Source organism: Sapajus apella, unplaced genomic scaffold, assembly GCF_009761245.1.
Source record: "Sapajus apella isolate SASKATOON/1434 unplaced genomic scaffold, GSC_monkey_1.0 scaffold51, whole genome shotgun sequence".
Taxonomy (NCBI): Eukaryota; Metazoa; Chordata; class Mammalia; order Primates; family Cebidae; genus Sapajus; species Sapajus apella.
The window spans coordinates 3020446-3040442 of NW_022436991.1; the positions used below are offsets into that span (position 1 = coordinate 3020446).

The window sequence follows — 19997 nt, forward strand, 5'->3', positions numbered from 1 at the left end:
TACTGCAACCTCTACCTCCTGGGTTCAAGCAATTCTCCTGCCTTAGCCTCCTGAGTAGCTGGGATTACAGGCACCTGCCACCATGCCTGGGTAATTTTTTTTTATTTTCAGTAGAGATGGGGTTTCACCATGTTGGCCAGGCTGATCTAAAACTCCTGACCTCAAGTGATCTGCCCTCCTCGGCCTCCCAAAGTGCTGGGATTATAGGTGTGAGCCACTGCACCTGGCCTCATATTTTCTCATTTTTAAATATGAAGAATTTTCTTGGTGTTTTTAGCAGTCGCACTTGGTGGGCCCTGCCTTAGCTTATTTCTCTGAATTTAGGTTTTTATTTAAATTTCTTTGGCTGTACCCTTGGTTTCTAGAGGAAAGCAGACTCTAGAGCCATCTTTGGGTGTCAACATTGAGCAAGAAAGTTTCTAGGCACTGGGATGGGAGAATAGCGTGGGAGGCCATAGCCAGTAAGCTACTAAGCCCTGATGTTCTTATTACATGATTAGAATGAAAAGGTCTGTTGAAGTTTTTTTATTATTTTAGATCTGTCCACCTCAACTTCTAGAGAGGGAACACCGCTTAACAACAGTAATTCTTCCCTTTTACTTGTAAGTGCCACTTCCTCTTTTGTAAATACATCTCTTGAATTGAAAATAGTTACTTAAGTAACTGAGTTATTTGAATGAACATGACAGTCTCCCTTAAATTCTGTGTGTGCTGTAGGAAATTGTGTTACAGTAAGACTTCTGGAACATCTAGTAATAACGGCTCTGTGTTTAAGACTTGATCTGTCATAGCAAAGTAATCAGTATTGCAGGCAGTGTAAGATGCTTTAGCACAGCATAAACAAATCAAGGAAATATAAGATCAGGGCATGTGAAGTGTGTGTACTTTTGCAGAAGAACTTGTTACTTATAATATGGAGGATCAAAAAAGTTGGTGGAGGGGTGGGCGCTTAGAAACCTAAAGAGAGGAAAATGTGGAAGGAGACAGTTTTTAAGATAGAAGAGCATTAAAGATGGAGTAGTACTGACCTCAGTTCTTGAAGACTGTTTTATTTTTCAGATGCATTCAGTTCCTTTCTTCAGTGATAATGCAATATTTGTTGGCTGTTTTTTTTTTTTTTTTTCTTCTTCTTCTTTTTCTTGCAGATGAATGGACCAGGTAGTTTGTTTGCTTCTGAAAATTTCCTGGGAATATCAAGTCAGCCTAGAAATGACTTTGGAAACTTTTTTGGAAGTGCAGTTACCAAACCATCTTCATCGGTGACTCCAAGACATCCCCTTGAAGGAACCCATGAATTGAGACAAGCTTGCCAGATCTGTTTTGTAAAATCAGGTCAGGACAAATTAACAAGCAGAGAGTATTAAACTACTTGCTCATAACCTTGAAAGTTCTTAGGAATTTGTAAATACATGTCAACAACATCCGTTACTGTGGTTCTTCCATCCCTATTTTGAATTCTTCCAAAAAAGTAGCCGTTACTGATTTAGTGCCTTTGGAGTCTAATAGGATAAGTCTCTGCTCTTACTTGATGTCATTTTATTTATAGAATCATGTAGAATAGAATATTTACCTATTTTTGGAAGCTTATCGAAATTTTAATGAAATTCTTTATGTTTTCAGTATATACTTAAGAAGTTGGTTATTTTCAAATAGAGCAAGAACTAGCAAAAAGCATTATAAGACCAGTATACCATACAGTGTATATGGAAATTAAATACTTTCTGTTAGTGTATTTCATATCTTTACCCTTAAATCAAGTGACATAAACACAATTTATTCTGATCTGGAGTCAACTTCATTTTCTTTCTTAGTTTAACGGTGTTCTGTACTTTTACAAGCCATCAAAATTCCTCTCCAAATTATTTCCCTACTAGTTAAGTAAGGGTATTGTTTTGTCAGGAGTGGTGTTGAGTAGAATATTATGTTGTCTGATACAGCATAAAAGGCAAAAATAGCCTTAGTAGCCTATATACATTTTAGGGTTGTGGAAGTGGGATTTCTGTGGGAATTTAATAATTGATGTTCATCTGTTCATGTCTGCTTATAAATTTACCTGTAATATTTTTTGCACATATGAGCAATCCTCTTTACATCTTTTTCAGGCCCCAAGTTAATGGATTTCACTTACCATGCTAATATAGATCATAAGTGTAAGAAAGATATTTTAATTGGTAGGATAAAGAATGTTGAAGATAAATCATGGAAAAAAATACGTCCAAGACCGACAAAAACAAATTATGAAGGACCATATTATATATGTAAAGGTATATTGTAATTCCTTAATTGGTATACATTACATAAGTGGTGAACTACAGTCATGCATAGCTTAATGACAGGGATACATTCTGAGAAATGCATCATTAGGGGAACATCACACAGTACTTACACAAACCTAGATGGTGTAGCCTGTGACGCACCTGGCCTGTCCATGACATAGTCAATGGCTCCCCAGCTACACACTTGTACAGCATGTTACTGTACTGAATACTGTAGGCAACTGTAACACAATGCTATTTGTGTATCTGAACATAGGAAAAGAACAGTAAAAACACAGTATTAATCTTATCGGACCACTATTATATATGCAGACTAGAGTTGACTGAAATGTCAGTATGTGGTATAGGACTGTGCCTGCTACATTTATTATAACATCTATTAATATGTAATTTATTACATTATGTTATTAGAACATTATTGACTGTCATAAAAAATGTTCAGAGCTAATAGCAAGTTCCTTGGATGGAGATGTTAATATTTTTTATATTGTTTTTACTGTCCTTTTTAACTTTTTTTTTTCTTTTTAGAGACAGAGTCTCACTCTGTCATCCAGACTGGAGTGCAGTGGCACAATCTGGGCTCACTGCAACCTCTACCTTCTGGGTTCAAGTGATTCTCCTGCCTCAGCCTCCTGAGTAGCTGGGAATACAGGCGTGCGCCAATACACCTGGCTAATTTTTGCATTTTAGTAGAGATAGAGTTTCGCTATGTTGCCTAGGCTGGTTTCAAATTCCTGGCCTCAAGTGAACCGCCTGCCCGCCTTGGCTTCTGAAAGTGCGAGGATTACAGGCGTGAGCCACTGCACTATCCAAGGTTTTGTTTTACTTTATTTATTTATTTTTAAAATTTTTTGCGACAGAGTCTAACTCTGTCTTTCAGGCTGAAGTGCACTGGCATGATCTCAGCTTACTGCAACCTCTGCTTCCCAGGTTCAAGCAATTTTCTCATTACTCAGCGACTGAATAGCTGGAATTAGAGGCATGTGCCATCATGCCCAGCTAATTTTTGTATTTTGTAGTAGAGATAGGCGTTATCACGTTGGTTAGGCTCATCTTGAAGTCCTCACCTCAAGTGATCTGCCTGCCTCAGCTTCCCAAAGTGCTGGGATTACAGGTGTTAGCCACTACACCTGGCCTATGACCAGGGTTTAAACAGAATACTGTCTTAGACATTAAGTTCTCTCTAAACAGGATCAAAACACTGAGCTAAAGCTTTGAAAAGTAGTTAGGATGCTTTTGAGAGAACTTGGTATTTCATGTTGTCAAACAAGTTCATGTGAATGAGATTTGAATGATTTTTTTTTTTCAACTGAGGTGTAGTCCATGAGAGTATCAAGGCTTTTCTCACAGTCTGTAATAAAAACAAGTAAGGCTTGTGGTACTTTTTTTTTTTTTTTAGAGTTGATACCATCCATCCCCAGATAATAATATGCGTATCATTGTTTGAGGCTGTCCATGAATTGTTTTACAAGTTCAAATGATGCCCTAAATGTTACTAATATTCATTGGCTTTAAGGAAACAATTACTATCATTTCTTTTTTGGTTTGTTTTGAGACTGGGACTTGCTCTGTTGCCCAGGCTGGAGTGTAGTGTGGCGAGATAATCACTCACTGCAACGTCAAACTCCTGGGCTCAAAGGATCCTCCCACCTCAGCCTCCCAAGTAGCTGGGAGTACAGGCCAATTGCCATATTTTCAATGTCTTTCCATTGGCTGTCTTCCTAGATGTTGCTGCTGAGGAGGAATGTCGATATTCAGGCCACTGCACGTTTGCTTATTGCCAAGAGGAAATAGATGTGTGGACACTGGAGCGGAAGGGGGCTTTCAGCCGAGAGGCTTTCTTTGGCGGCAATGGAAAGATCAACCTTACTGTATTCAAACTTCTCCAGGAGCATCTTGGAGAATTTATATTCCTTTGTGAGGTGCGTTCTTCCAAAACTTATTTTTCCACTGTAAAGTTGTATTTACAAGCCCAGAGGTATTGTCCTGCCATGTGATAAAACATTCACTCAGTAAATGATAGCTACTACGGTTACCAAAAAGAATATTAAAACTTCATATTGAGATTTAATTTTATAATGATACTGAAACTAGGACAATATTCTGGGTGTACAAAATTTATATTTTGTATTATGCTTTTTTGATAATCTTTCTCTCTCTATTCCAGAAATGTTTTGATCATAAGCCTAGAATGATAAGTAAAAGAAATAAAGATAATTCTACTGCTTGTTCTCACCCGGTTACAAAGCATGAGTTTGAAGACAATAAGTATGTTGATAGTTTCTAATTTCTGTAATGACAAAATAGATTCTTTTTCTAGATCCAAATAAAAACTACTAGTAGTGTCTGCCCAGGCATTGCCCTTTCCTCATTTATTGTTGTTTTGAAGAACAATCATGGCTATTTAAAAATGTCTTTTAGTAGATTTGGCTAGGAAGTGAATAATATGTTATGGAAAACAGAAAAGCATTATTGATGTGTAGCTTCTCGTGGTATGGATTTTGGTATTTTATGGCTTAAAGTATGAGTACCCCTCCACACAATTAATTCAACAATTGCATGTAGTGATTTGGTCTTTTTTGTTTTGTTTTGTTTTGAGACAGAGTATTGCTCTGTTGCCCAGGCTGAAGTGCAGTGGCATGATCTCGGATTGCTGCAACCTCCACCTCCCAGGTTCAAGCGATTCTCCTGCCTCAGCCTCTTGAGTAGCTGGGATTACAGGTGCCCACCACCATGCCCGGCTTTTTTTTTTTTTTTGGAAACAGAGTCTTGCTCTGTCACCCAGGCTGAAGTGCAGTGGCATGATCTCAGCTCACTGCAACCTCCACCTCCCGGGTTCAAAGGATTCTCTTGCCTCAGCCTCCAGAGTAGCTAGGATTACAGGTGCCTGCCACCATGCCCAGATAATTTTTGTATTTTTAGTAGAGACGGGGTTTCACTATGTTGGCCAGCCTGGTCTCAAGTGATCCTCCCTCCTCAGCCTCCCAAAGTGCTGGGATCACAGGCAGGAGCCACCGTGCCTGGCCAATTTTTTGCATTTTTAGTAGACACGGGGTTTCACCATGTTGGCCAGGCTGGTCTTGAACTCCTGACCTTAGGTGATCCACCCACTTTGGCCTCCCAAAGTGCTGAGATTACAGGTGTGAGCCACCATGCCTGGCCCTGTTATTTGCTTTTTTTCTGATAAAAATTTAAAATGTGTTGCCAGTATAGAACTTTATGTGTGTGTCTGTGTGTGTGTGTGTGTGTGTGTGTGTGATTTGAAAAATATGGCAGAACAGTGTTAAAATGTCACCGTTTTCTTCTTAGGTGCCTTGTCCACATTTTGCGAGAGACAACAGTAAAATACTCCAAAATACGTTCTTTTCATGGTCAGTGTCAGCTTGATTTATGTCGACATGAGGTTCGGTATGGCTGTTTAAGGGAAGATGAGTGCTTTTATGCCCATAGTCTTGTGGAACTGAAAGTCTGGATAATGCAAAATGAAACAGGTAGGTTTGTGTGTGACTCAGAAGTATGTCTCCTCAAGAGCAGTCAGGGTTTGATGAAACAGTAATTTGGGACTAGTGTGGTGGCTCACGCCTGTAATCACACTACTTTGGGAAGCTGCAGTGGGTGGGTCCCTTGAGGTTAGGAGGGTCCCTTGAGGTTAGGAGTTCCAGACCAGCCTGGCCAATATGGCAAAACCCCATCTCTACAAAAAATACAAAATTAATTGAGTGTGGTGGCGTGCACCTGTAATCCCAGCTACTTGGGAGGCTGAGGCATGAGAATTGCTTGAACCTGGGAGGCAGAGGTTGCAATAAGCCGAGATCACACCACTGCACTCCAGCCTAAGTGATAAAGGAATACTGTCTCCAAAAAAAAAAAAAAAAAAAAAAGGAATTTGGAGACCCACCCTTCTCCATCAACCAGATGTGGAAAAGCTGTTGATTTTGTCCTGAGCCTTAAACTTTTGATTTTTAGAGTTGCCTATTTTGAGTGTGTTCTCATGTTATTAATTACTGATCTGAGTTGATACATGCATTTTTGGGGAGGAAAGTTTCCTCAGAAGGCACAGAGAGCTGTATTTGTGTATATTCCATTTCAAAAAAGAGTAATGTGGTATTTATCTTTGGCGATGGATTAGGTTGTGTAAGAATAGTTGGGAAGCTGATGGTTGTCCAAGTCTGACTGCACCCAGATTGGTGGGCTGTTGTTATTATATATATAATTTAACGGAAGGCTTGTACATTCCCCAGGCATATCACATGATGCTATTGCTCAAGAATCTAAACGATACTGGCAGAATTTGGAAGCAAATGTACCTGGAGCACAGGTATCTTCCTCTTGTGTACTTTCTGCATTTGGTATCCTTTCTGGAATTGCCTGATAGATGTTGGTTTTTGCTGGATATATTTAACACAGTCCAGTTATTTTCTGAATGTTTTATTCAGTTGAGTCATTCTTATGTGAAAAAACAATTTGTATTTTAGTTGATCTTCATGAAAAAAATTAGGCATCCCACAATGCTTGCCAAGAGCGTAGGATACTGTTTTCATATTTAGTTTAATTGACTAAACAATTAGCGTTCTGGGCTTTATGGATTCTTGGAGTAAGGCGGCGGGGGGTACGTTATGTTTATAGTTAGCTTTCCACCTGGCATATCTCATTTTCCCATTGCTCTCCCCTAAGCCCCCCGGTCCAAATGATATAATTCTAGTCATCAGTATCAAAGATGAGTTTCATAAAATTTGGGGCCAGGTGCAGTAGCTCACGCTTCTAATCTCTGCACTTTCGAATGCCGAGGTGGACGGATCACGAGGTCAAGAGATCAAGACAATGTTGGCCAACATGGTGAAGCCCTGTCTCTCCTAAAAATACAAAAATTAGCCAGGTGTGGTGGTGTGCACCTGTAGTCCCAGCTACTCGGGAGGCTGAGGCAGGAGAATCGCTTGAACCTAGGAGGCGGAGGTTGCAGTGAGCTGAGATCGTGCCAGTGCACTCCAGCCTGGCAACAGAGCAAGACTCCATCTCAAATAAATAAATAAGTAAACAAATAAAGTTTGGCTTTATGATATTCTGTTACATTTAGGGGAAGAATTGGAGATTTAGTTATCAGATATAATGGTCAAGTCATCAAGCCAGACGAAACTGAAAAATTGTATACTGTTGTGAAAAAAATACATGTTGATTTGGCATTTTGTTGTCGGAAAACTGGTTTTCTTTTAAAAACATTAAAACTAATCTCTTAATTGCTTAAGGTACTTGGTAATCAAATAATGCCTGGATCTCTTAATATGAAGATCAAGTTTGTGTGTGCCCAGTGTCTGAGAAACGGTCAAGTCATTGAACCAGACAAAAACAGAAAATATTGTAGTGCAAAAGCAAGGCATTCGTAAGTATTGTGTGTGGAAACAATGCCTATTTTGTCATTTTCTGTTTCATAGGTATAAAATCATACACATAAGAAAAATGCTTAAAGCTTTGAAGAGAGGAGAGAAAAACAGCTAATTTAGGAGTAATTACAAATACAAGGGAAGAGATTTTTAGGACCTAGTAGATAAGAATTTAAAAGTAGTGGGTTTTTTTCCTGTATTTTATCAGTTCTTTGTTTAGAGTTGGTAGGGAATGTTTGCAAATGTTAATAGAAAGTGAAAATATAGAATCATAAGGCATTTCTTTTAGAAGCATTGAGAAAAAAGTTCTCAGGTTCCTCCGGTACAAACTTTGTGCCTCTCCCTTTGTGTATGTCTTCTGCTTGTGTGTCTTTGTTTTTTTCTGAACTCCATTTTTCTTAGGTGGACCAAAGACCGGCGTGCGATGAGAGTGATGTCTATTGAACGTAAGAAGTGGATGAACATCCGTCCTCTCCCCACAAAGAAACAAATGCCTTTACAGTTTGATGTACATACGTAATTTTTAAGCCACTTTTTTTTTTAAATTAGGCATTTCAAATCATTAGAAAATAGTAGTAATTCAGATTGAAACTCAAGGCCTTTAGATAATATTCATCAGTAATAATGTGATTTCAGTGGTTCCTCTTTTGCTTTCCCTCCCCTTTAGTATATAGATGGTTCCATAGCAGTTTTCATATTGATTGGAATTTTATGAGTTACTTGGAAAAAGTAAATAGATAGTGGATCTGAGGAAAAGTTATGGGGACAATTTAACTTATTTTTTAGATGAATTATTTTGGGGAGGGAGCAAATTTTATTAATTGTGATTCTTTTTGTTTGATACCAAACCCAAGGTTTTCAGTATTATTATGAATGCTGTTGATGAGTTTATTTTTATCATTCCTTATCTCTTTCACTGAAGCAAGGGATACTTAGCTGCAAGACACCTAACTTTATCGGCCTTTCTAAAAGTAACCCAAAGGAAAATGTTCAACGTTAGAAGGAACATGCTCTTCAAAAACTGGAAAATACTAGACCAACTTAAAGTTAGGATAGTATTTCATTCAGCAGTGCCACATTCCATCTTGGTACACTGTAGCATCTTACTTGATCTTGCAGATGATTGTTCGCGCAAACCACTTGAGTTTTCCTGGACTTTCCTCTTTACAAGAGAGAGGATCTGGAGAGCATCTAGAGGTACTTCACACTTGCGTTAGCAGACAGGGACACTTGGAGCATTGACAGGTAGTAAGCTGTGTCCCCAGATGGAGGAAATATGGAGGGAACATTTTGCCCAGAGAAGCAGGGCAGATGGACTGAAGAGTCCCCTTGTAAATGAGACCTCCCTCTGAACTGCAAGAAAGTGTTGAAGATGTATTTTTCACCACCTACAGTAGCTTGCAGTTTTGTAAAACTTGCACAAGTAACATAGTTTTTGCAAGGCGGTGGTATGTTTATGTTTTATCCAAAGTGGTTTTAGACTCAGATTTTTTTTAGTGGGTTATGTAGGAGGGGGAAAGAGGTTTATTTGTAACCCTGATTTCTTGTGGTTTAAAGGATGATGGAGATAATATGTATATCAAGTACTTTGTTAAAATGAGGACAACTAGGAACAACCCTGGTTCCTGAGGCAGCTGCTTAGAGAGTTGGTTATTCTTGAATCTTGAACATGGTATACTACTGTGTGACATTACAGTAGCTGATTTCCTCTTTTTTTCCCCTGCCATACTAGGTATACTAAGGGACCTTTTTTCTTATAGAAGAAATTATGCTCTGTGTGTGTATGTATGTAGACAGTGTGGCGAGGTGCAAAGACTGTGGCTTCAAAGCCTGCCAGAAGGGCCCTGGTCAAGTTATTCAGCCTGTTTGCTCATCTGAAGCAAACTGAATTACCTCTAGATGCTCTCCAGACCCTCTCTCCCGTGAAGAGGAAAGTCCAGGACAACTCAGGTGGTTTGTTCGGACAGTCATCTTCAAGATCAGAATAATTATGTGTGATGGTGTTACGTAAACACCCAGCACAGTGCCCGGCCTTCTCCTTAACCTTCTCTTCTCCCTGCTCCTTATCATTGAGCTTTAAAAGACTATGGTAAATGTTTCCCTAGTAATATGACTAAATACTTATTGGGGTTTGTTGGAGGGAAAGAATATGACTATTTTATCCACTACTGACTTTATACAAAAGACTTTATGGGTGGGGTCACTGACATTGGTCTCAGGCAGGAAATGTGCAGTGTTAACAGGGCTGTCCAAGCTTTAGCAAAAACTCTGAAAAATGTGGCAGATGCCAAGCATTTAATGTCGCGTAAGCTAAATAATATAGGGCCAGCTCTCATTGAAGCACAAACTAAGATAAGCTAATAATTAGTTGTACTAGGATTTCTGCCTCTTACAGACAAGTAGGTTCATGGTATTCAAGAATGGACTCTCAGTCATGGAGGTTTTCTTGGTTCCTGGGTCATGATCCTTACGGAAGTGTATTCTGCTGATCACGATCACTTTATTTTCCTACCAGTATCACTGTGTTTACTTTGTTAAATAAAAATACCAATAACCTGAAGAGGTATTATTTGAAAGCTGTGTAACTCCATGGTATGGCTAGTGTGATAATTGTCTTCTGATAATGCATATGTAGTGAATTCTGGCCGAGGTTAGCTTCCAGTACTGATTATAAGTAAGTCAAAGTTCTGAAATGTTTTGGGCACTGTTTAGTAACCTTTGGAGTAGGCTGCAGTTTCTGTACTGCTTTCAAGTGCTGATGTGGAGGAATCATGAGTCTTCTGCAGGGGACGCAGGAGCTGTCAGACTGAGGGAGCCAGGGATGTTCATTGTGAGATTAAATGTTCTGAATAAGTGAGTTTATAGACGTTTGCTTGTAAGAAAATGTTCCAAGCTTTACTCTGTTTTGGAAATTTTCTTTTGAAAAATTTTGAGATAGAAACCTTAATATCAATGTCATCTCATATATTTAGGGCATATAGTCAATTTGAATAGAATCAAATTAATCTTACTTTAGAATTTGATTACTAAGTATTAGCATGGATAATTAATGCTTATTTTGCTTAAATGTAAAAATTAGGCAGTTTTATTATGTGTACTTTGTTTTAATCATATTCATTTTTTTAATACAGCTGTGCAACCATATTGCTTCTGGGAAAAAATGTCAATATGTTGGAAACTGTTCCTTTGCTCATAGTCCTGAGGAAAGAGAAGTTTGGACTTACATGAAGGAGAATGGGAGTAAGTTAATCTTTTAGCTGTGTCCTTGAGCTAGCTTGCCTGAAAGTTCCTTTCCTCTCTGTAAATATGCCAGCTTCCTGTGAACACAGAAAGCAGTTTGCATTCTAAACTGTTGCACCCTGTTTCATCAGTAGCTCTGTTGGTGGTGATGCCTGGAAAATGTGGGCATAGCCTCAGTGGGGCAGGATCTGCCATCTGATCTGTGTTGGTTAGGTCAGATTGGATATAGATATATAGGTCTGCATCCTTAAATGTAATAGATGTATTTCTAAAAAATGGCCTTGGGGGGAGGTTCACTACTCCTTGACTGTTTAAATCAGATCATCTGCTCGTATTGGAAATAGTTTGCCCTCCGAATTAACCAGGTTAGAACTGGGAGTTTCTTCAGGGAGGCATTACTAATCAAACAGGCTCAGAGTCAGAGGTCCAAGGAAAGAATGTTTATCTTGGTCAAATTCCAAGTTTATTGTGGGAGCCTTTGAGAGGAGCTGCAGACAACCTTTCACTTTTGACCATAAAATGTTTTACTACAAGGATCATTATTCTTTAATCTTAAGTAAACTGATGAAAGGTATACTGACCGCAGACCAATTTCAAGAACCAACCAGATTTGACTGTCGCCTGCCATGTTTCAACTGCATAAATCGTCACTGATGGGTGGAGGGGATTCCCTCTAGCTGTCTTGCTCGAAGTAAGGCCATGCAGTCCTGCCGTACTGAAGATGCCCTTGCATACCAGGCTCTTGCAATGACTTCTGCCATCACTGGTCTTAAGGAAGAAAGAGTTGTAGTTTCTCTCTGATCTTTGCCTGATGATACACGGTTAGAAACCGTGAGCAGACAACAAGGCCAAGTTTTGACCAGATTCTCATTACCAAAGTTTTTAGTACAGTGGTTCTCAACTGGGATCAAGTTTTGCCACTCACCTCCCCTTCCCTGGGGACATTTGGCAATGTCTGGAGACATTTTCATTGTCATGACTGGCAGAAATTGCTACTGGAATCTGGTGTGTGGAGGCCAGGGATGCTGCTGACCATCCTGTAATGCACAGGGCATGTCCCCAGCAAATACTTCTCTAGCCAGAATGTCAATTGCACAGAGGTTGAGAAACCTCGGCTGTAGCACTCGGCAATAATGCAGAATACACCTATTCTTGCCATAGGAAGCAACTGGCAGCTACTGCCCAGGACTTGGTCATGGTTGTCTTGTCAGTTGCAGCCCAGCATGTCTGCCCTCTGGGACTGTGGCTTGACTGATGGACTCCCATCAGGGTCAGAATCTTGGTCCAGTAGTAGTATGTTTCTCATCTTTCTCAGTAAGCAGTGAGGAGTATATCAGCTCCAAGTCCCCCAGGCCACGTAAGTAGCCTTGTGTGGTTCTAGCTCTGACACTGAGTGTGGAATGCAGGGCTACAGAGGCAGTGCTGAGGCTTTTGTGGCAATACCGTTTATAATGGTTTCTGAGTTTTAAATACTCCAAAGTGTTATGCAAATGCAGGGGGGGATTCATTAATCTTGAGAACTAACATTTGCCATCTAACAGTCCTGAAATTAGTTCTTATGCATGAGAGTTTACCTGTTGCTTGGACTGGGTGATCTCTTCATGTCTAATATAAGTATCCTTCAGCCCTCTTGAGTTTCTTTTGAAATGTATGCTGACTGATACAAACGTGAGCACAGTTGTGTGTGTTTACTTGGTGTTTAGTTGCAGCTGCTGAAAGTATTTCGTTTTTCTTTAGTACAAGATATGGAGCAATTTTATGAACTCTGGCTAAAGAGTCAAAAAAATGAAAAAAGTGAAGATGTAGCCAGTCAGTCAAACAAGGAAAATGGAAAACAAATTCATATGCCAACAGATTATGCTGAAGTTACAGTAAGTACTGTGGCTCATTTCCCCTCACTTTGCCAAGCTGTTGATGGAGCCTTTTTTTTCTTTTCCATCTTCTCCAAAACCTGGCTCCATGACTTACTGCCTGCCCTTCTCTGTTCTGTGTCTTCATCTTCTCTCTCTAATGGTTTCCTGCCACTAGATGAGTTCTCCTCATGTGAAAAAATCCTTTCCTCAATCCTTCTGACTTTGGAGCCAGAGAATTGTAAATCCAAGCCCTCGTTTCTCTCCTTACTTGCCTGGCGCCCTCGGTGGATTATTTACGTCTCCCAGTGGGGCTGTCCTGATGGATTAGTGAAGTGTGAGGAGTCTCTGACTCTCCCCCAGTGGGAGGCCCCAGCAGATGGCTCAGGAATGTGGGCTATCTACCCCATTGGACCTTACATTCCCCGCTTACTGCCTGCAGTCTGGCCTCTCCCTCTCTGGTTGTTGGGGACATTAAGTTACCAGTGGTCTGTTAACTGTTTTGGTTTTCTGTTAAAAAGTTCAGAAAAGTGAAGAGGATACTATAACAAATATCTTGAGCCCACCATTGCAAGTTAACTGATGTAAACAATTTGTTGTGGTTCCTTCTGTAAGATAAATAAAAGGCTACAGATAAAGCTGGAACCCCATATGTTCCCTTTCCCAGGGGGAACAGATCCAGTGTGTATTTTTCCAGGCCATGTTTACCTACGGATGACACATTTATTCTTAAATAATCTACAGTTCTGCCTGGTATGCTGTTAAACATTTTCATAAGTGTATGTGTTACTGCCCTTATTTTTTGTTTTTTGGCACCTCGGTCTATTGAGACAGTTGGATTCAGTTTCACTGCCCCTTGCAGGGCTTGGGTGCGGCCTGGCCTTGCCCAGCGTGTCTTGCTTGTGACGTGCCCTGTGAATGTCTACCTTTGATTCCTTTGCTACCTTAGTGCTCCTTGGTGTTTGTTTTATTATATGTATATATATATATATATGTATTTACACGCACACATATATATATATATATATATATATTTTTTTTTTTTTTTTTTTCCCTTCCTTTTTCTTTTCTTTCTTTTCTTTTTTTTTTGAGACAGGGTCTGGCTCTGTCACCCAGGCCAGAATACACTTAATGGCTCACTGCAGCCACAACCTCCCAGACTCAGATCATCTTCCTGCCTCAGCCTTCTGAGTAGCTAGGGCTGCAGGTGCTCGCCACCACGCCTGGCTAATTTTTATGTTTTTTGTAGAGACGGGGATCTTGCCATGTTGCCCACACTAGTCTCAAACTCCTGGGCTGAAGGCCTCCTCCTGCCTGAGCCTCCAAAGTGCTGTGATTATAGGCATGAGCCACCATGCCTGGCTGCTCCTTAGTGTTTCTAGAGTAGGGTCACCTGGACTTGCTGGATCATAAGGCTTACCTGGGGGTGGGCACAGTGGCTCACACCTGTAATCCCAGCACTTTGGGAGGCCGAAGCAGGCAGATCACCTAAGGTTAGGAGTTCCAGACCAGCTTGGCCAACTTGGTGAAACCACATCTCCACTAAAAATGCAAAAAATTAGCCAGGCATGGTGGCGTGCACCTGTAATCCCAGCTACTTAGGAGGGTGAGGCAGGGGAATCACTGAAACCTGGGGGATGGAGGTTGCAGTGAGCCAAGATCACATCATTCCACTGCACCCTGGGCAACAGAGTGAGACTGTCTCAATAAACAAACAAACAAATAAATAAGGCTTACGGGAGTGTTTAATAATAAAGAGTCTTGGAGCTGGGTGTGATAGCTTGTACCTGCTAGCCACTCGGGAGGCTCAGGTGGGAGGATCCTTTGAGCCCAGGAGTTCGAGGCAGCCATGAGCTATGATCTCACAATGGTACTCTAGCCTGGATGACAGCGAGACTGTCTCTCTAAAAGAAAATCATAAAAAGTCTCATTTATACTCTACACTGAATGAGTCCAAATCTGTTTTTATCCAGTGTTGCAGATCATTATTGCCCAGGACATTTGGGAAATACTATCTAGCACTTAGAGTTTGCATCTGTTGTAGCATTTAAATCCCCACTAACAGTTCCTTTTGTATAGGTCTGTTCCCCACAGGGGTAGCATCTTTATGTTCCTGATGCTGTAGCAGGGGCTCAGTTTATGCACACTGAATGGGGCTGCTGCTCGTCCTTTTGGAGTTGGCATGGCCTGGTCTTTCCGTCCTCTCTGCTTTTCTGCATGGTGTTAATTCTATCCTGAATGCTTGTTTGCACCTGCCTCTTGTCCTCCCAACAAACATCCTCGTTTGCACACCAGCAACTATTACTTCATTACCGGAGACTTCCTGGATAGGTGGCAGGATTTGTCACCCTTCTTCTCTGTGTCCTGAGTGGTGGCTTGCTTTCCCATGCTGTGGTCCTTTCTTGTCCCTATTTCTTTCTTTTTTTTTTTTGAGATGGAGTGTTGCTCTGTCACCAGGCTGGAGTGCAGTGGCACACGATCTCAGCTCACTGCAACCTCCATCTCCCGGGTTCAAGCGATTCCCCTGACTCAGCCTCCTAAGTAGCTGGGACTATAGGTGCGTGCCACCACACCCAGCTAATTTTTTGCATTTTAGTAGAGATGGGGTTTCACCATGGCCAGGAAGGTCTCCATCTCCTGACCTCATGATCTGCCCGTCTTGGCTTCCCAAAGTGCTGGGATTACAGGCGTGAGCCACTGCGTTCTGGCCCTTGTCCCTATTTCTAAACTGAGTTTTATGTCTTGCCTGGCTCTCCCACCAGCCTGGGCTTTCTGGAATTGAGTCTGGATCTTAGATCAGGTGACCGATGGGATATGTGTCTTTGCTGCACATTAGGTGGACTTTCACTGCTGGATGTGTGGGAAAAACTGCAACAGTGAGAAGCAGTGGCAGGGCCACATCTCCTCCGAGAAGCACAAAGAGAAGGTTTTCCACACTGAGGACGACCAGTACTGCTGGCAGCACCGCTTCCCAACAGGGTATTTCAGTATTTGTGATAGGTATGTAGATTTTTTACAAGTTTTCCATGTAAAAATTGCTGATCGCAAATTTTAATGGATACGTCAGCCAACCCAGAATATCTGGGTGCTAAAGTTCTAATGTTGCTGTGCTCTGACAGACCCTGAAGAATTCTTGGGTTTTGGCTGAAAGCGTTTAGTTGCTCATCAAACCATTCCTTTCACTCTTCTTACGTTATATGAAAAGATTTAATAGTCTTCTAATACTAGTTTGAAGTGTCTTAGGATAATTGAATAGAGAAGTATGTTCATTCCAATTTGTCCAAATGACCTTTGAGTTCACCATTGTGATTCTCTAACCCTTTGCCACAAACTTTGCTCACAGTAAATGTTCATCAGATTTGAAATGGCTTTTACATTATATTTAAAATCTAAAAATTAGATCGAAGGAAGATGTTAATATGTATCACTCCTTTAAGTTTTCTTAGAAAGTTTTTCAGTGTGGCGAGCCACAGTGGCTCACACCTGTAATCCTAGCACTTTGGTGGGTGAGGTGGGTGGGTCACTTGAGGTCAGGAGTTCAAGACCAGCCTGGGTAACATGGTGAAACCCCATGTCTGCTAAAACTACAAAAATTAGCCGGGCATGGCGGCAGGTGCCTGTAATCCCAGCTACTTGGGAGGCTGAGACAAGAGAATCACTTGAACCCAGGAAGCAGAGGTTGTTGTGAGCCTAGGTCACACCACTGCTGTCCAGCCTGGGTGACAGAGTGAGACTCTGTTTTAAAAAAAAAAAAAAAATTTTTTTTCAGTGAAAAACTAGATAATTCTGAATTACTCATTTTGTTAAATCACTGTTAGTATTTAATTCCCTAATTTAGATCCATGTGATCCTTAAAACTACTGAAGACATTTTTTCCTTAATGCCACCTCTGATTTATTTCTGTTACATCAGGAACATCTATAGTCTTTTTTCTCCTATCAGTCAGTACTTTTCACAGAGTACATTTAAATAAAGTACTGATGTTTCCTTTTTTTTTTTTTTTTTTTAAGATGGAGTCTCGCTCTGTCACCCAGGCTGGAGTGCAGTGTTGCAATCTTGGCTCACAGCAACCTCCACGTCCTGGGTTCAAGTGATTCTCCTGCCTCAGCGTCCTGAGTAGCTCGGATTACAGGTGCGCACCACCACGCCTGGCTAATTTTATTTTTACTAGAGACGGGGTTTCACCGTGTTGGTCCGGCTGGTCTCAAACTTCTGACTTCAGGTGATCCGTCTGCCTCGGCCTCCCAAAGTGCCAGGATTACAGGTGTGAGCCACTGTGCCTGGCCTGATTTTTCTACTGTAGATGTCATGGCTGTAAAATATTTACCTTTCTAGGCTTGAGTTTCCTAACTAAAAGTTGTATGCAAATCATAAAGCTAGTGAAGCATACAGTTTCAAGAATCACAGCACGATTTTTTGAAATAACTTGTGGATGCTGAGCAGCTGACTTGTCCTCACAGGTATATGAATGGTACCTGCCCAGAAGGAAGCAGCTGTAAATTTGCACATGGAAACGCCGAACTTCATGAATGGGAAGAAAGAAGAGATGCCCTAAAGATGAAGCTCAACAAAGCACGAAAAGATCACTTAATTGCCCCAAATGATAATGACTTTGGAAAATATAGTTTTTTGTTTAAAGATTTAAACTAATATGCTGGCTTTTATGTATGATACCTAATCAGAGCATTGACCAGAAAAATTGAAAGTGTTCTACGGCACGTAGCAGAGGAGCTGCAGGTTTTCTGCTTGTATTGGCGTATATCGTTCCTCCTGAGCAGCAACCCATAGTAGGTAGGAAAATGGGCTGTTTCACAGGACTGGCCACGCTCTCACGGAACCATTGGCATCAGATGGTGAAGTGACTGCTACCCGGTTGCCATCTGTTGAACAGACTTTTGGATGAAGTATGTTGGGGAAGAGGACAAGGTTATATCTAGGACCACTCTTTGAGTTGGTCCTTCCTATTAAGAATCATGACGGTAAGAGAATCAACACTTGTACTGGGATCAGAATACATGATGGATGAAATTCTTTACATGTTTTAGCAGAATGAATTTGTTTAATATAATAAAGTTTGCTACTTATCTGTATGTAGGTTGCTAAAAAGGATTTTCTTAACTCAGATTTTAAGCCAAATAACCATTTAACACTAGTATTTGTTAAATGGGGTATTTTTCTGTATTTGTATGTTTCACTATAATAAGGGAATTAAGGATAATGTGCATTGAGAATATTTTGAAAAATAATTGACTCAAATTTTATTTCATGGTCTTTTGCTGTTTAAATGATGATTTTGAAAGATTAAACCTGTACTGTTGGTATTGTGTTAGTGTATGGACCAATACTGCCTGTAATAAAGATTTTATATATAGATGCCTTTCATTTTTTCCTGTGGTCCCTTCCCGCAAAGAATTGATGATACTGGGTATAAAAATCAAATTGTTTTTTTCAAAAACATTTTCATTTAGGCAATGACTGACAGAATGCAAATTGGGACATGAAAGCAACTTTTGACTTCACCCTCCTCTCCTCCAACTTTGGGCTCAGGGACTGCTCTTACTGATCGGCTCTTCTAGGTAAGTCTTCTTGGGGCAGTGCTGTTTCATTCAAATGAGCTACACAAGCCGGGCGAAAAAATGGTCAGCTGGTAAGACCTGGGCTGTGGGATTCCACCAGGACAGCTGTTTGGCATAACATCTTTGACAGGGCTCAGGGACTTTAAAGACAGGATCTACTGGGCTGTGATGTAGCAATCCTTTAAACCCTCAAGCAAAGTCACTTCCTCATGGGAACGCTGAATGTGTGGGATGTGGGGAAATATAAAAGGGTCTTTTTTCTGGGTGAGTCGACTAACGGAGAGGAAGGCCTGGCTGCATGGAGCGAGAAGAGAGAAGAGGAGTGACACGGGATGCCATCTGTGACTCTGTTAAAATACTAGGAGAGGCCAGGTGTGGTGGCTCACATCTGTAATCCAGCACTTCGGGAGGCCGAGGCAGGTGGCTCACTTGACGTCAGGAGTTAGAGACCAGCCTGGCCAACAGGGTGAAACCCTGTCGCTACTAAAAACACAAAAATTAGCTGGGCGTGGTGGTGGGTGTCTGTAATCCCAGCTACTTGGGAGGCTGAGGCAGAGAATTGCTTAAGCCCAGGAGGCAGAGGTTGCAGAGCCAAGATTGCACCATTGGCCTCCAGCCTGGGCGAAGAAGCAAGACTCCATCTCAAAAAAAAAAAAAAAAAAAAAAAAGAGAGGTCAATGGAGGCCAGACACCGAACAGGGTGCATCAGGGGTGCATCTTCACTGCAAAAATAATCGTGTGTTAAGGGTGATGTTTTCTGTAAAATGACATGGTAATGTTATTGTGCTGAGGCTCCCTAGTCTGATGATGGTTGTTAAATTTTTTTCTTGTATGTACTTTCTCCCAAACTCCTTATGTTCTCCTTTTCCAGGGAGAATAGATACTGAAAAGTTGTCTCTGGGCTGGGTGCGATGGCTCACACCTGTAATCCCAGCACTTTGGGAGGCTGAGGCAGGAGGATCAGTTGAGGTCAAGAGTTCAAGACTAGCCTGACCAACATGGTGAAAACATTAGCTGGGCATGGTGGTGGCAGGGTCCTGTAATCCCAGCTACTTGGGAGGCTGAGGCAAGAGAATTGCTTGAACCTGGAAGGCAGAGGTTGTAGCAAAGTGAGACTCTGTCTCAAAAAAAAAAAAAAAAAAAAAAGTTGTCTCTGATGTTCTGTTTTTTTGTTTGTTTGTTTTGTTTTGAGACAGTGTCTCACTCTGTTGCCCAGGCTGGAGTGCAGTGTCACGATCGGCTCACTGCAACCTTCGCCTCGTGGGCTGAAGAACTTCTCCCAACTCAGTCTCCCAAGTGGCTGGGATTACAGGCACACACCACCATGCCTGGCTAATTTTTGTATTTGTGGTAGAGATGGGGGTTTCACCAGGCAGGTCTTGAATTCCTGGTCTCAAGTAATCTGCCCACCTCCGCCTCCCAAAGTGCTGGAATTACAGGTGTGAGCCACCGCACCCAGCCTGTTTAATGATGAAAAAGCCAGTTGCTTTAACCTTTGGAATCTAGGTTGTTTTTCTAATGATGAAAACAACCTTTGAGGATCCTACAGGTGCATTTTCTGTGCCTCAGCTTTCCACTTTCTCAGCAGTTCTCTAAGCTCTGAACTCTTTTTGGTAAATTCGATTTCTTATAACTTAGCCAGTTTCATGCTCTGGTTTGCAACTAAGAACCCTGCCT

At 41.1% G+C, this 19997-nt stretch overlaps 1 protein-coding gene across 4 annotated transcripts in view; it reads left to right on the plus strand.

Moving 5' to 3' along the window:
- ZC3H7A (zinc finger CCCH-type containing 7A) overlaps positions 1–18121 on the plus strand; it is a 43723-nt gene extending 25602 nt beyond the window's left edge. For 2 of the 4 annotated variants that reach the window (XM_032242742.1, XM_032242743.1), the window contains 13 exons: positions 538–602; positions 1146–1332; positions 2103–2264; positions 4002–4198; positions 4444–4544; positions 5586–5767; positions 6518–6594; positions 7520–7653; positions 8057–8162; positions 10786–10894; positions 12632–12765; positions 15581–15744; positions 17205–18121. In XM_032242742.1, coding sequence (XP_032098633.1) covers positions 538–602; positions 1146–1332; positions 2103–2264; positions 4002–4198; positions 4444–4544; positions 5586–5767; positions 6518–6594; positions 7520–7653; positions 8057–8162; positions 10786–10894; positions 12632–12765; positions 15581–15744; positions 17205–17394 — 1808 coding nt within the window. In that variant the 3' untranslated portion in view covers positions 17395–18121. The remainder of the gene's footprint in view (positions 1–537; positions 603–1145; positions 1333–2102; positions 2265–4001; positions 4199–4443; positions 4545–5585; positions 5768–6517; positions 6595–7519; positions 7654–8056; positions 8163–10785; positions 10895–12631; positions 12766–15580; positions 15745–17204) is intronic. The other 2 variants (XR_004258165.1, XM_032242744.1) reach the window with 2 other exon arrangements.
- Positions 18122–19997: the final 1876 nt, after the last annotated feature.